Raw genomic sequence first — 15,842 nt, forward strand, 5'->3', positions numbered from 1 at the left:
CATGTGTTCTTTCATGTATTAAAGCCAAGCAAATGTTGAATAACACTATTTATTGTCAGTCTCACACATGTAACAAATCAATATTATGACACTCAGTTCTCAACTATCTGAACCAGGAACATCACATTGAAATGCTCACTGATTCAAATACAAACAATATTTGTGTAAGAAATATCTAAAAATGTTACAACACATTGTATCAAACAATTTTATTATTTGATGTCTTCATTTTAACACAATAGGTAGCTTTAGAACTAGTTGTATTGATGTCAAAACATTTTTGTATTGTCTCAGCTGCATAAATCTTAGCCCACTGAAGGCACAGAGACGTAGCAATAAAAAACTTGATGAAAAAGCAGGGCTTGTGACTTGAAATAAAAAAATACCCTTAAACCACACAAAAAAAAGCACGCAGATCTTTCTTTTTTGAAACATTGAGTGCCATAGGCTGGAGATTATATTATTAGAACAAGGCATGGAAAATGTGATAAATGTAAATTATATACACACAGTTTGTAAAACTACTTGTTGGTGCCAAAGGCACTCCACACAAAAGCTATTCTGAATTGTTTGTATTCAGAATACTTAAATATAATCACAATAATTTTGATGTAAAACATTTTTATGAGCATATAAACAGATCTCTTTGCTGTAAAGAAGAAAATGACATTATTTTTTTAAAAATTGATATTTTTAAGCTGATAAAAACGGATTTAATTTTCTTGGTACATTTTTATTTTAGAGAATTTTAAAAAAGTTATTTTCAAGCATGTCAGTAAGCAGCAGACTATTCTAAAAAGTTGCACAAAATAGAACCTGACTTCAGCTGAATCTTGATTTCAAAACACAGAGCAGATAGAAATAATGATATGATCAAACATTTCTACCATGAGAAGAAATATTGTACTCATCAATATAATCAAACACTTGTACCAAGAGAAGAAATATTGTACTCATCAATATAATCAAACACTTGTACCATGGAATGTTTAAACAACAGGGAAGCTGGCAGCTGTAGCTATACCACACTGGTTATCTTTATTTCTGGCCATCAGGATGTAGCCTTTATCTCCCCAGCTTGTACCCCAGCTGTGGACAGAAACAATGGCGTGGTCAGTGTGGGCATGGTATCTTAGGTACTGCTGGCATGCTCAGTGTGGGCATGGTAGCTTAGGTACTGCTGGGGTGTGAGAGGATGGGTGGTATCTTAGGTACTGCTGGCATGCTCAATGTGTGCATGGTATCTTAGGTACTGCTGGGGTGTGAGAGGTTGGGTAGTATCTTAGGTACTGCTGGGGTGTGAGAGGATGGGTAGTATCTTAGGTACTGCTGGGGGTGTGAGAGGATGGGTAGTATCTTAGGTACTGCTGGCATGCTCAGTGTGGGCATGGTATCTTAGGTACTGCTGGGGTGTGAGAGGTTGGGTAGTATCTTAGGTACTGCTGGGGGTGTGAGAGGATGGGTGGTATCTTAGGTACTGCTGGCATGCTCAGTGTGGGCATGGTATCTTAGGTACTGCTGGGGTGTGAGAGGATGGGTAGTATCTTAGGTACTGCTGGGGTGTGAGAGGATGGGTAGTATCTTAGGTACTGCTGGGGGTGTGAGAGGATGGGTGGTATCTTAGGTACTGCTGGGGGTGTGAGAGGATGGGTGGTATCTTAGGTACTGCTGGCATGCTCAGTGTGGGCATGGTATCTTAGGTACTGCTGGGGTGTGAGAGGATGGGTGGTATCTTAGGTACTGCAGGGGGTGTGAGAGGATGGGTGTTGTTCAATGATTTATATTAAAAAAGATTGTGACAAGGTACATAGAGATGTGAGGTTTGACTTGTTGGTGGGGAAATAGTGCAATAAACCATGGATTGAAACTGTCCAGTCCTGTTGAGTGATTGTATCAGTAGTAGCCAAAGTCTTGTTGGTGGGGAAATAGTGCAATAAACCATGGATTGAAACTGTCCAGTCCTGTTGAGTCATTGTATCAGTAGTAGCCAAAGTCTTGTTGGTAACGAGATTTTGAAGATACCAGCACAAGTTTTATTAATGTTGTCTCTTGTTGCTCTATTACTAGTGGTCCATTATCTACCATTTTTCTAAAGTTGAGAATTATTTGATTCAACTCCCTTTCTGTATTTTTAGCCATGGCTCATTAGACAATTTTTGAATGATATTTTCAACAAAATCCTAACCTGTTTTTACATTGATATTTTCAACAAAATCCTAACCTGTTTTTGACAATCCAGAAGTCCTGACCATTCTTGCTGCCATAGCCTACAGCCAAAACTCCATGGTCCAACTGTGTCTGGCTACAGTCTGGGTTGTTGTAGACACCTGCAGCGGAGCACCACACAATAGTCACACGAGGAACATACAATAGTCACATGGGTAACACAATAGTCACACGAGGAACATACAATAGTCACATGGGTAACACAATAGTCACACGAGGAACATACAGTAGTCACAAGAGGAACATACAATAGTTACAATTGTTAGCCACCATAAAAACCTTAAACTCCCAATAAAATCCAAGCAGCCACCCCTCCCTCTGTCAAAAAAAAAACTCACCCCCTCTGTAAGACTGGAATGATGAGCCACTGGCATCAATAGCAATAGACACAGGTCCAATGTTTCCTACTGCAATTTTTAAAGCGTCTTCACTCTCTTGTGGGACTACATCGGAGCAAGCACTGATGGTGGCCACAACTTTATCTTTCTCAAAGCGACAGGTGTCGTCCTGGCAGAGGTGTTCAGTTAATGTTACAACACATCAAACTATTTTATAATCCAGCACTCTACACATTTTTACTTTAATCCAGCACTCTACACATCTGACTTTAATCAGTCATTCAGCGCTCTACACATTTGACTTTAATCAGTCTTTCAGCGCTCTACACATTTGACTTTAATCAGTCTTTCAGCGCTCTACACATTTGACTTAAATCAGTCATTCAGCGCTCTACACATTTGACTTTAATCAGTCATTCAGCGCTCTACACATTTGACTTTAATCAGTCTTTCAGCGCTCTACACATTTGACTTTAATCAGTCTTTCAGCGCTCTACACATTTGACTTTAATCAGTCTTTCAGCGCTCTACACATTTGACTTTAATCAGTCATTCAGCGCTCTACACATTTGACTTTAATCAGTCTTTCAGCGCTCTACACATTTGACTTTAATCAGTCATTCAGCGCTCTACACATTTGACTTTAATCAGTCTTTCAGCGCTCTACACATTTGACTTTAATCAGTCTTTCAGCGCTCTACACATTTGACTTTAATCAGTCATTCAGCGCTCTACACATTTGACTTTAATCAGTCTTTCAGCGCTCTACACATTTGACTTTAATCAGTCATCCAGTGCTCTACACATTGGACTTTAATCAGTCATCCAGTGCTCTACACATTGGACTTTAATCAGTCATCCAGTGCTCTACACATTGGACTTTAATCAGTCATCCAGCGCTCTACACATTGGACTTTAATCAGTCATCCAGTGCTCTACACATTTGACTTTAATCAGTCACCCAGCATTCTACACACCTGACTTTAATCAGTCATCCAGTACTCTACATATCATGATACCAAATGCTTCCCTTACCACAGCCTCATATGGGTAGGTATCTTCAGCCTCCAGGCCACCAGCGTTAATGATGTACTCAAAGGCGTAGTCCATGAGTCCCCCGTTACAGCCCTGGTCACCAAACTGGCTGGAGCAGTCCACCAGCTGTTGCTCAGACAGGACCGCCAGGCTCCCACTCTTCTTGAACCACTGGCCCTCCACTGACCCCGTCTGCCAGGACCACACAAACATGGCAGCATTAGGCCACGAACCAGCATTTGGTTCAATAGGTTAGACCAAACATGGCAGCATTAGGCCATGAACCAGCATTTGGTTCAATAAGTTAGACCAAACATGGCAGCATTAGGCCATGAACCAGCATTTGGTTCAATAGGTTAGACCAAACATGGCAGCATTAGGCCATGAACCAGCATTTGGTTCAATAGGTTAGACCAAACATGGTAGCATTAGGCCATGAACCAGCATTTGGTTCAATAGGTTAGACCAAACATGGCAGCATTAGGCCACGAACCAGCATTTGGTTCAATGGGTTAGACCAAACATGGCAGCATTAGGCCACGAACCAGCATTTGGTTCAATGGGTTAGACCAAACATGGCAGCATTAGGCCATGAACCAGCAATGGCTCAGACCAAACATGGCAGCATTAGGCCACGAACCAGCATTTGGTTCAATAGGTTAGACCAAACATGGTAGCATTAGGCCACGAACCAGCATTTGGTTCAATAGGTTAGACCAAACATGGTAGCATTAGGCCATGAACCAGCATTTGGTTCAATAGGTTAGACCAAACATGGTAGCATTAGGCCATGAACCAGCATTTGGTTCAATAGGTTAGACCAAACATGGTAGCATTAGGCCATGAACCAGCATTTGGTTCAATAGGTTAGACCAAACATGGTAGCATTAGGCCATGAACCAGCATTTGGTTCAATAGGTTAGACCAAACATGGCAGCATTAGGCCACGAACCAGCAATGGGTTATATAAAACATGGCAGCATTAGGCCATGGACCAGCAATGGCTCAGACCAAACATGGTAGCATTAGGCCATGAACCAGCATTTGGTTCAATAGGTTAGACCAAACATGGTAGCATTAGGCCACGAACCAGCATTTGGTTCAATGGGTTAGACCAAACATGGCAGCATTAGGCCACGAACCAGCATTTGGTTCAATGGGTTAGACCAAACATGGCAGCATTAGGCCATGAACCAGCAATGGCTCAGACCAAACATGGCAGCATTAGGCCACGAACCAGCATTTGGTTCAATAGGTTAGACCAAACATGGTAGCATTAGGCCACGAACCAGCATTTGGTTCAATAGGTTAGACCAAACATGGTAGCATTAGGCCATGAACCAGCATTTGGTTCAATAGGTTAGACCAAACATGGTAGCATTAGGCCATGAACCAGCATTTGGTTCAATAGGTTAGACCAAACATGGTAGCATTAGGCCATGAACCAGCATTTGGTTCAATAGGTTAGACCAAACATGGTAGCATTAGGCCATGAACCAGCATTTGGTTCAATAGGTTAGACCAAACATGGCAGCATTAGGCCACGAACCAGCAATGGGTTATATAAAACATGGCAGCATTAGGCCATGGACCAGCAATGGCTCAGACCAAACATGGTAGCATTAGGCCATGAACCAGCAATGGGTTATATAAAACATGGCAGCATTAGGCCATGGACCAGCAATGGCTCAGACCAAACATGGTAGCATTAGGCCATGAACCAGCATTTGGTTCAATGGGTTAGACCAAACATGGCAGCATTAGGCCACGAACCAGCAATGGGTTATATAAAACATGGCAGCATTAGGCCATGGACCAGCAATGGCTCAGACCAAACATGGTAGCATTAGGCCATGAACCAACATTTGGTTCAATGGGTTAGACCAAACATGGCAGCATTAGGCCATGAACCAGCATCTGGTTCAATGGGTTAGACCAAATCACAAGAAACTAATTTACTAAGATATATCACTTAAGTACTTGCATTTGTTTCAATCAAATAAAGAGTAATATAGTCAATTATATTTTGTAGAATTTATCAAAAGATGCACAAATTGCAAAAGAAACAAAATGTATTGGGGTTTGTGATACTTGGTTGCTATCTTGTCCATTGTTAATAAATAAACCAGGAGTGATCTCCCCTAAATTTTCTCGAATATTCTTATATAACACTACCCGGGATGGCAACTCGGGATATAAACAATATTTTTAATCCATTTTTAATTACTTAAACTTTTTATAATAGAATAGAATCTTGTAGAAAAAAATTGCACACCAAGTGAACGACAAACAAAATGTGCATAATAGTGCGGGATACTATCAGTACTTTATAAATTCACATAGTACTCAAGTTATAGGCTTTTGAAAAAATTGAAAGTAAAAAAGTTTCACTTCCAGTTATCAGAAATCTCTCAAAAGTCGAGGCGGATCTACGATTTTGATATAATACTTGTATATGAAATTTCATCAACCTAGCTATAACGGTACTCAAGTTATCGTGTTTACAGACATACATACATACACACACACATACAGACATACGGACAAGACTTTCTCTATACTCTGTAATTAGATTTCTACCATAAAGTAAAAAAGTGGCAAGAGGAAACTTACAGTGCTAAAGGACCAGCAGGAGCCACATTGTCCCTGTAAAAACAAATTATTGAAACATGTCAATACAAAATTCTAAAAGGTCATTCAGGGAAACATGCCAATACAAAATTCTAAAAGGTCATTCAAGGAAACATGTCAATACAAAATTCTAAAAGGTCATTCAGGGAAACATGCCAATACAAAATTCTAAAAGGTCATTCAAGGAAACATGTCAATACAAAATTCTAAAAGGTCATTCAAGGAGTTTGAAACATGTCAATACAAAATTCTAAAAAGGTCATTCAAGGAGTTTGAAACATGTCAATACAAAATTCTAAAAGGTCATTCAAGGAAACATGTCAATACAAAATTCTAAAAGGTCATTCAAGGAGTTTGAAACTTGTCAATACAAAGTTCTAAAAGGTGATTCAAGGAAACATGTCAATACAAAATTCTTTTTGGTCATTCAAGGAGTTTGAAACTTGTCAATACAAAATTCTAATTGGTCATTCAAGGAGTTTGAAACTTGTCAATACAAAATTCTAAAAAGGTCATTCAAGGAGTTTGAAACTGGTGTGACATATCGCTAAAATACCTGGTTTTTAATTGGTGTGACATATCCCTAAAATACCTGATTTTTAATTGGTGTGACATATCCCTAAAATACCTGGTTTTTAATTGGTGTGACATATCCCTAAAATACCTGGTTTTTAATTGGTGTGACATATCCCTCACTTCTCCAGTCAATGCTGTCTGCCACTGTCTTGGAGGAGGGGTGATATTCATTGCAGTTGCGATTGGGCTTGGTGCGGTTGCTGAAAAATCCATTCAGCTGCCTGTATTCTTCATTGGTCTGAAGTTGGTCAAAACAAATGACAGTCATGTGTTGACATTTGTATTTAAGAGTGAATATTATGTGTTGACATTTGTATTTAAGAGAGAATATTATTTATGTGTTGACATTTGTATTAAAGAGTGAATATTATGTGACGACATTTGTATTTTAGAGTGAATATTATGTGTTGACATTTGTATTTTAGAGTGAATATTATGTGTTGACATTTGTATTTAAGAGTGAATATTATGTGTTGACATTTGTATTAAAGAGTGAATATTATGTGTTGACATTTGTATTTAAGAGTGAATATTATGTGTTGACATTTGTATTAAAGAGTGAATATTATGTGTTGACATTTGTATTTAAGAGTGAATATTATGTGTTGACATTTGTATTTAAGAGTGAATATTATGTGTTGACATTTGTATTTAAGAGTGACAGTTGACACATACCAGGTCAGTGAACTGGTTGACATCCATGTAGAAGGTGGAATGGCCGTTGTGATACTTCCAGTTGTGGGACTCAATGAAGTTGATGTTCTCCATAAAGATGCCATATCTCTTCCTCTCTTCCTCCTCACTGCTGTACTTCTTGTCTGGGGGGACAGGCAACTAGTGTTACAGTACCTTCTCTAAATAATACGGATATGGGGGGGGGGGGGGGGGGGAGACAGGCAACTACACCTACAGTACCTTGTCTAAATAATACAGCTATGTGGGGGGGGGGGGACAGGCAACTAGTGCTACAGCACAATGTCTTGTCGAAATAATGGCGGGGGGGGGGGGGGGGGGGGGTCAGTAAGTAAGCAGTGAGTATCATCTTGTCTATAGCTACACAGCTATGACTTGAAGCAAAGTAGAAACTACAATAGAAAAAAATCTGCCGTATCTAATCTAGATGATATGACTTATAAAGTCAAGAAACTACAGCACCTTCAAGCTGCCTTGTATCTTACCATGAGTGGCCTTAAAACTGAGCCATGTGTCCTGGTAGTCAGCATAGGAAAGTTTGAGATCTTACCATGAGTGGCCTTAAAACTGAGCCATGTGTCCTGGTAGTCAGCATAGGAAAGTTTGAGATCTTACCATGAGTGGCCTTAAAACTGAGCCATGTGTCCTGGTAGTCAGCATAGGAAAGTTTGAGATCTTACCATGAGTGGCCTTAAAACTGAGCCATGTGTCCTGGTAGTCAGCATAGGAAAGTTTGAGATCTTACCATGAGTGGCCTTAAAACTGAGCCATGTGTCCTGGTAGTCAGCATAGGAAAGTTTGAGATCTTACCATGAGTGGCCTTAAAACTGAGCCATGTGTCCTGGTAGTCAGCATAGGAAAGTTTGAGATCTTACCATGAGTGGCCTTAAAACTGAGCCATGTGTCCTGGTAGTCAGCATAGGAAAGTTTGAGATCTTACCATGAGTGGCCTTAAAACTGAGCCATGTGTCCTGGTAGTCAGCATAGGAAAGTTTGAGATCTTACCATGAGTGGCCTTAAAACTGAGCCATGTGTCCTGGTAGTCAGCATAGGAAAGTTTGTACACGGCCCCAGCAGCGTCCCCAAGCTTGTTGACCCCATGGTCAGGGTAGGCAGGAGCTTTCAAGTCTGCCACCTTCATGGAGGGTTCTATCTTAAAATACTTCATGTACGTTGGCCCAGCTATGGCATAGCCCACACACAACAAGACAAGGGCTGACTTCAGCATGGTGGCAAGTCTCTGAGGAAATAATTTTACTTTAAAATCTCACACGAAGATATCAGGTTTGAGGCACCAAGGAGAATGTGTAGTGTGTAGGTTTGCACTAAGGTAATGTTAGACTTCCAGGAAGTAAAAACGCCTGATATTTCTCTCACAGACAATGTGGTGACTCATTGTGGTAACGTTGGGTAACAAGAACAAAATAGATTCTAGCTTGGTTAGAAAGGTAGCCAGGATCTTAGTTGCCTTGTTATTTACGATCTGATGTAAGGCCCATTCAAATCTATGCGTAAAATAGCCGTGACCTTTACAACAGACTAGATCTTTTTCCGATGTACTAACATACTTGGCTACACACTTAACAAAACACAGCAGACCGTAGTTAGGCCTACCATAACTCTCCGTCTGACTGCCCATAACAGACTACATAACTACATAAAGTTGTTCAGTAAAGTAGGCTAAAAATGCCTTTAGGCCATACTATACTATAGGTCTACTGTTACTATTTATAAAATTATTCATACCTATAAATAAATTGTTATTATACTATACAATACACTGATACAGTGTCAGTAAGTAATAAGTAAGTATGCATGCTACATACACTGTTGCTATGATGTTATACTAGGCCTACGTAGAAAAAAAAACAAAGGATCTAGGCTCTAGACATCTACTTTCAAAATACTTAAGCTTCGAATATACCAGGATAAAAATTACCAACTTACTTTTACCAGCGAGGATCTAGACTAGAGATGTTAAGATCTAGATCTAGTTGATTCTATATCTATTATCTATAGTGCGTCGAATTCGTCCGCGACACTTTATAAACCTGGTGTCACATGCTCATAGATCACATGACCCAAACAACAATAGTGTCACGTGGTACGACTACACACGGTACCACCTTAGGCTGACCCACTTTTTGTCGTTTGGACTTTCGGTGTGTTCTGCTACAAGAAATTAGTAGGCGTTCACACAATGACGCAGTTGACCGGTCACACGACTAATTAGGGTTGTTTCATTAGCTAAAGGAAGTTGAAGAGTCCGATGCATGCTACTTTGGTCGTATACTTTTAGAGAAGTACGAAGGGGGGAGTGACATTTCTATCCTGTTAGACCCTTGAAGTTGTTGACACTATGGTGTGTTAATAATGCGTATGTGCAGCAGTTATCAATAATGTATAAATCAGGTGTGTGTCAATGTAGCGGATGTTGTAGCATGTATGTAGCTGGTGCTGTAGTGTGTATGTAGCTTTTGTAGCACGTTTAGGAACAGTGTGTCAACTGTGGGCGATAATTTGAGAAAACCAACGATCTAGCAACATATTTGAATTGATAAAAAATGTTGGACAAGTTGTGCTGTACTTCCACTCTAGGAAGTAAAAAAACCTGTCAAAGTTCCACACTTCGGTCAGTGACTCATGGTGGAAACTTCAGGGTAACCCGTTACTGAGAGTCATCTTCCTTCAGGCCGACCTTGAGTCAGATCAGTTGTTTTGTCACAACAACTCATCGCTGTCCTCGTGACTAGAGGTCACGTGAGAGAGGCCGCCTCAATATCTCAACACAGTGAACGGCCTGCTCGATGTCTAGAGTCACGTGACTAGATGGCATCAAAATGGGTTAAATGGCTCAGTATATCAAATACTTTCCGCCGCGCATTCAATGGCACTCAATGACTTAAGGATGTTTTTTTAATCACACACCAACACAATGGGATGTGTACATCACACAAGATCATGGGATGTGTACATCACACAAGATCATGGGATGTGTACATCACACACCAACACAATGGGATGTGTACATCACACACATGGGATGTGTACATCAAACACCAACACAATGGGATGTGTACATCACACACCAACACCATGGGATGTGTACATCACACACCAACACAATGGGATGTGTACATCACACACCAACACAATGGGATGTGTACATCACACCAACACCTTGGGATGTGTACATCACACACATGGGATGTGTACATCACACACCAACACAATGGGATGTGTACATCACACACCAACACCATGGGATGTGTACATCACACACCAACACCATGGGATGTGTACATCACACACCAACACAATGGGATGTGTACATCACACACCAACACAATGGGATGTGTACATCACACACATGGGATGTGTACATCAAACACCAACACAATGGGATGTGTACATCACACACCAACACCATGGGATGTGTACATCACACACCAACACAATGGGATGTGTACATCACACACCAACACAATGGGATGTGTACATCACACACCAACACCATGGGATGCATGGGATGTGTACATCACACACCAACACAATGGGATGTGTACATCACACACCAACACAATGGGATGTGTACATCACACACCAACACAATGGGATGTGTACATCACACACCAACACAATAGGATGTGTACATCACACACATGGGATGTGTACATCACACACCAACACAATGGGATGTGTACATCACACAAGATCATGGGATGTGTACATCACACACATGGGATGTGTACATCACACACCAACACCATGGGATGTGTACATCACACACCAACACAATGGGATGTGTACATCACACACCAACACAATGGGATGTGTACATCACACACCAACACAATGGGAAATTGGGATGTGTACATCACACACCAACACAATGGGATGTGTACATCACACACCAACACCATGGGATGTGTACATCACACACCAACACAATGGGATGTGTACATCACACACCAACACAATGGGATGTGTACATCACACACCAACACAATGGGATGTGTACATCACACACATGGGATGTGTACATCAAACACCAACACAATGGGATGTGTACATCACACACCAACACCATGGGATGTGTACATCACACACCAACACAATGGGATGTGTACATCACACACCAACACAATGGGATGTGTACATCACACACCAACACCATGGGATGCATGGGATGTGTACATCACACACCAACACAATGGGATGTGTACATCACACACCAACACAATGGGATGTGTACATCACACACCAACACAATGGGATGTGTACATCACACACCAACACAATAGGATGTGTACATCACACACATGGGATGTGTACATCACACACCAACACAATGGGATGTGTACATCACACAAGATCATGGGATGTGTACATCACACACATGGGATGTGTACATCACACACCAACACCATGGGATGTGTACATCACACACCAACACAATGGGATGTGTACATCACACACCAACACAATGGGATGTGTACATCACACACCAACACAATGGGAAATTGGGATGTGTACATCACACACCAACACAATGGGATGTGTACATCACACACCAACACCATGGGATGTGTACATCACACACCAACACAATGGGATGTGTACATCACACACCAACACAATGGGATGTGTACATCACACACCAACACAATGGGATGTGTACATCACACACCAACACAAAGTGTCAGAATAGTAATGCTATTATACCAAATGGTAAAAAGTTTTTAACACTTTTAATACTTGGTAAATCAGAATTAGATACAGTTTACTTAATTATCAATAAAAAAAATTTATATATCCCAGCAAATATCCTTTTAAAACATGTAGGATGGTATACATGACAAGAATTCTTAGCTTTTGTTGGGTAGAAAAATGTATATGTATAAACATAAAAATGATACATAAGAATTTTTATCATTCTATTTTGTTCTGTAAAGAAAAATGTATGAATATTTTTAAAAAATGTCTTCAAGCCAGGGCAGATTGAGATCAGCTAGAATCTAAGTCTCACATTCAAATAAGAATGAGATGCGGCCAAGTTTTTGTTCATCTAAAAGTAAGGATCCTCTGGTTAACATGACACAAACTAGGTAACAGCCCTAAGCCATCATTTGGGGGTCAGAGGCAGTGGCGTAGCTAGGGAAGGGCGGGTGGGGCGGCCGCCCCGGGCGCTGACCATAAAAGGCCGCCAAAAGGGGTTGAAACATTACTTTAAAAGCTCGTTTTAAGCTGAAGTATTGAATTATACACAGTCGGAATTACAAAAATAAATGACTACAAGGTTTTACACACTGAGTTAACTGTTTTCTACATCCATTTGGAGACACCGAAATAGAAAATATTACAGGGTAGTAACTGGTAAGAAGGGCCACAAACCTTTCCAACTGTGGTAGGGGCGCTTTTTCACAGACAGGAATAACGATATATAGAAATGGGAGGGAAGGGGTGCAAAATTGATGGTCTGCCCCGGGCACTTGAATTAATAGATACGCCTCTGGTCAGAGGCCACCTGATAACAGGCTTGGAATAGTTTAGTTAGGAAACAGTACAATTTTAAACTGTCAGAAAGGTTACTGGATCTACTTACTAAGCTGTTGAAAGCGCAGAAGAGTGTTGAACTTAGTTGAAGGGTGAGAATAAAATGCAAGACGCAACATGGTAGAGTGGTAAAATGCTAGATCTAGAAAGTTTTCTACGTTTCCTATTTTACTCTTGTTTTGGTTGCTTTTGTGAGAATAGTGTCTATCCACCATCAACTAAAGTTTTTGAAAATCTAAATTGAAACATCATTATAATATTACAAATTGAGGCCTATTAAATAATTAATAAAAGACCTTGATCCAGAATAGATCTACACTCGAGAGCTAGACCTCGCTAGGTATTTAGAAGTAATACTATAGTAATACTATCTAGATGTTATCTAGATCAGGTCTATAGAATTTGATCAAGACTTTAGATTTAACTAGATTGTCCTACTATTGTAGATCTAGAATGTGGATTAGAATTAGATCGAGTGGTTCTTAACCTGCGTTTGATCGACCCCCGAGGTGTTCAGTGAGTCTCAGTCAGCCCAAGGGGTTTGGTGGAGGTAAAGACACACATCCGACTTAAATGGTTGACAATTAGCTTTGGTCAGTGCAGATATTAGAACTATTAATATTAGGAAGGGGGGGGGGCATTGAATTCACATAAAAAACTGGTGGGGTTCAGGTTACAAGAGTTAAGGCTAAGGGTGAAGAACCACTTATCACCTCGGAGTGATCTAGAATTAGAATCTAGCTAGGTTTAGATCTAAATATTAGCTATTCACTAACAATTTAAAATTTTAGGCCTAGTTATTTTTTTTAACTAACTGTCTATTCCCAGTCAACTAGGAATAGCAGTATTTAATTTAGGCTATTCACTGTTGTGACTGTGGCATATTTAATGGTAAAAACCCCAAATTAAGCACCAAGTCGTGACTGTGGCATATTTAATGGTAAAAACCCCAAATTAAGCATCAAGTTGTGACTGTGGCATATTTAATGGTAAAAACACCAAATTAAGCATCAAGTTGTGACTGCTGTGCCGGAAGGTGCGTGTTCGAGCCCCCAGAAGGTGTGGGTTTGAACCCATCACATGCCTTGTCTTTTGACACTTAATTTATGCCTCTATTATCTAAATGTGTTTTCCCTGTTGTTCATGAAAGGGTTATGTTTGATTATTTTTTAATCGTTTTTGACGTGATTAATGGCATATCTGAAAAAAAAAAAAAAAAAAAAAAAAAAAAAAAAAAAAAAAAAGACTTGTCCCTTAGATTTTTGCTGAGAGAAAAAACACTTTAAAAAAGTGTGATGGAAACTGAATTATAGCTGATGAAAAAGGGCATCCTATTTCACCTGATATTTGTTATATATAATATGCGAATTTTAAATGGTAATTGACAGTTGAATTGCAATGTGAACTACTAACTAAACTGATGCATAATTAATATTATTTATTTAAAAATTACTATATCTATTAATCAGCCTAGTATAGATTTAGAGAGCATATGATAATTGATAAGTTCATCTACGACTGACGTAGCAGATATGAGCCTAAAGGCTAAACTTAAACCATATTTTTTTTAATGAAAATATAACAGAATAAAAATAGCACTGCTCTCTACACCTCACTCCCCAGTCATAATAAATGCTTTTATTATTCTAAGATATTTTTCCCAGTCATATTCAGCATGAAATGACAGCTGACTGGGAATAGCTGTATTGGGGCTATTCACAGTCGACTGGGAATAGCCTTGGCCTTTTTTAAATTTAAAAATAGTATGAAAACTACTAGATCTAGATCTAGTCTAGATTCTAGATCTAGATAATGAGGATAATGGAGATATTGGGGCTAAAATATGATATGGTACTTTAATTTTAATTGGTAATTTAATTTTAATTGGTACTTTAATTTTAATTGGTAATTTAATTTTTGCAGACTCTCAGGGCTCAGCCTAGCTGGGAGTTATTTTTTCATGAGATGAGCATGGGGATATATTGATTATATTCAAATATTCATATTAAAGACTAGTCTAGATCTAGTCTAGATCTAGCAGATGACACAAAGACTCAAAGGCGAGCATGGAGATTCAAAGACTTTTTTAAAGAGGTAAAGTAAAGTGGGGGTGGGCGAAGTGGAGGTGTGCACTATTATTAATTTATTATGCAGCAATAATCATCTAGTTGATCTAGAATCTAGATCTAGATCTAGATTAGATTCTAAGTCCTAGATGTAGATCTAGATCTAAGTCTTAAAAGTCCTAAAGACCTGCTAAAAGGCTTTAGGCTAAAGCCAACTAAAGGCTAAAAAAAAAAGACTAAGACTTGCAATGTCTATCTAAAAGTAAAATAAAATCTAATGAGAAAATATACAAAATTTAATCTCAAACAAATGATGGGCTAGACGGCTAGACTTTACTTTTTACTTTTGTTAAACTACTTACATTTTGTTTCTGGCTTAGTTGAAGAATCTAGGTTTGACTGGCTGAGCGTGATGTTATACTGTAATTCTAATTCAATGTCTTAAACTTCTTCGAAAATAGAAATCTACTGCACCTGTCCTAAAACCGAATCAGTCATATGATTGCTGTCATGTGACTCTACGTCACTTGTTTTTGAGAAGAAAGATAACCTGTACAATAAAAACGCGACAATAGTTGGAAGTTATTATCTTCCTTTAATGTAACAAAACACTTTTTCTCCCTGCTCTGTTCTGGGGAGGGGGATTTTTGTGACAATATTTGATGAGGGAGGGTGATGTTCCGAGAGTGTGACGACACACTGTCGCATTTTTTATAAAAAA

General features: G+C 39.4%; 1 protein-coding gene across 2 annotated transcripts; it reads right to left on the reverse strand.

Moving 5' to 3' along the window:
* Positions 1–35: 35 nt before the first annotated feature.
* LOC131948735 (procathepsin L) lies at positions 36–15,641 on the reverse strand. Of its 2 annotated transcripts, none has more exons than XM_059310410.1 (9): positions 15,484–15,641; positions 8,505–8,739; positions 7,482–7,624; positions 6,895–7,044; positions 6,213–6,245; positions 3,600–3,791; positions 2,565–2,733; positions 2,222–2,327; positions 36–1,089 (listed from the first exon to the last, which is right to left on the reverse strand). In XM_059310410.1, the coding sequence occupies exons 2-9, from the start codon at positions 8,725–8,727 to the stop codon at positions 990–992; spliced, it is 1,116 nt and encodes a 371-aa protein (XP_059166393.1). In that variant the 5' UTR covers positions 8,728–8,739; positions 15,484–15,641; the 3' UTR covers positions 36–989. The 2 variants fall into 2 exon arrangements, with proteins under 2 accessions (XP_059166393.1, XP_059166394.1); XM_059310411.1 differs by lacking the exon at positions 15,484–15,641 and adding an exon at positions 9,447–9,593.
* Between the last annotated feature and the right edge of the window lie 201 nt (positions 15,642–15,842).

The sequence above is a fragment of the Physella acuta genome, unplaced genomic scaffold (assembly GCF_028476545.2).
Source record: "Physella acuta isolate Inbredline_101_S28 unplaced genomic scaffold, ASM2847654v3 ptg000658l, whole genome shotgun sequence".
NCBI lineage: Eukaryota > Metazoa > Mollusca > Gastropoda > Physidae > Physella > Physella acuta.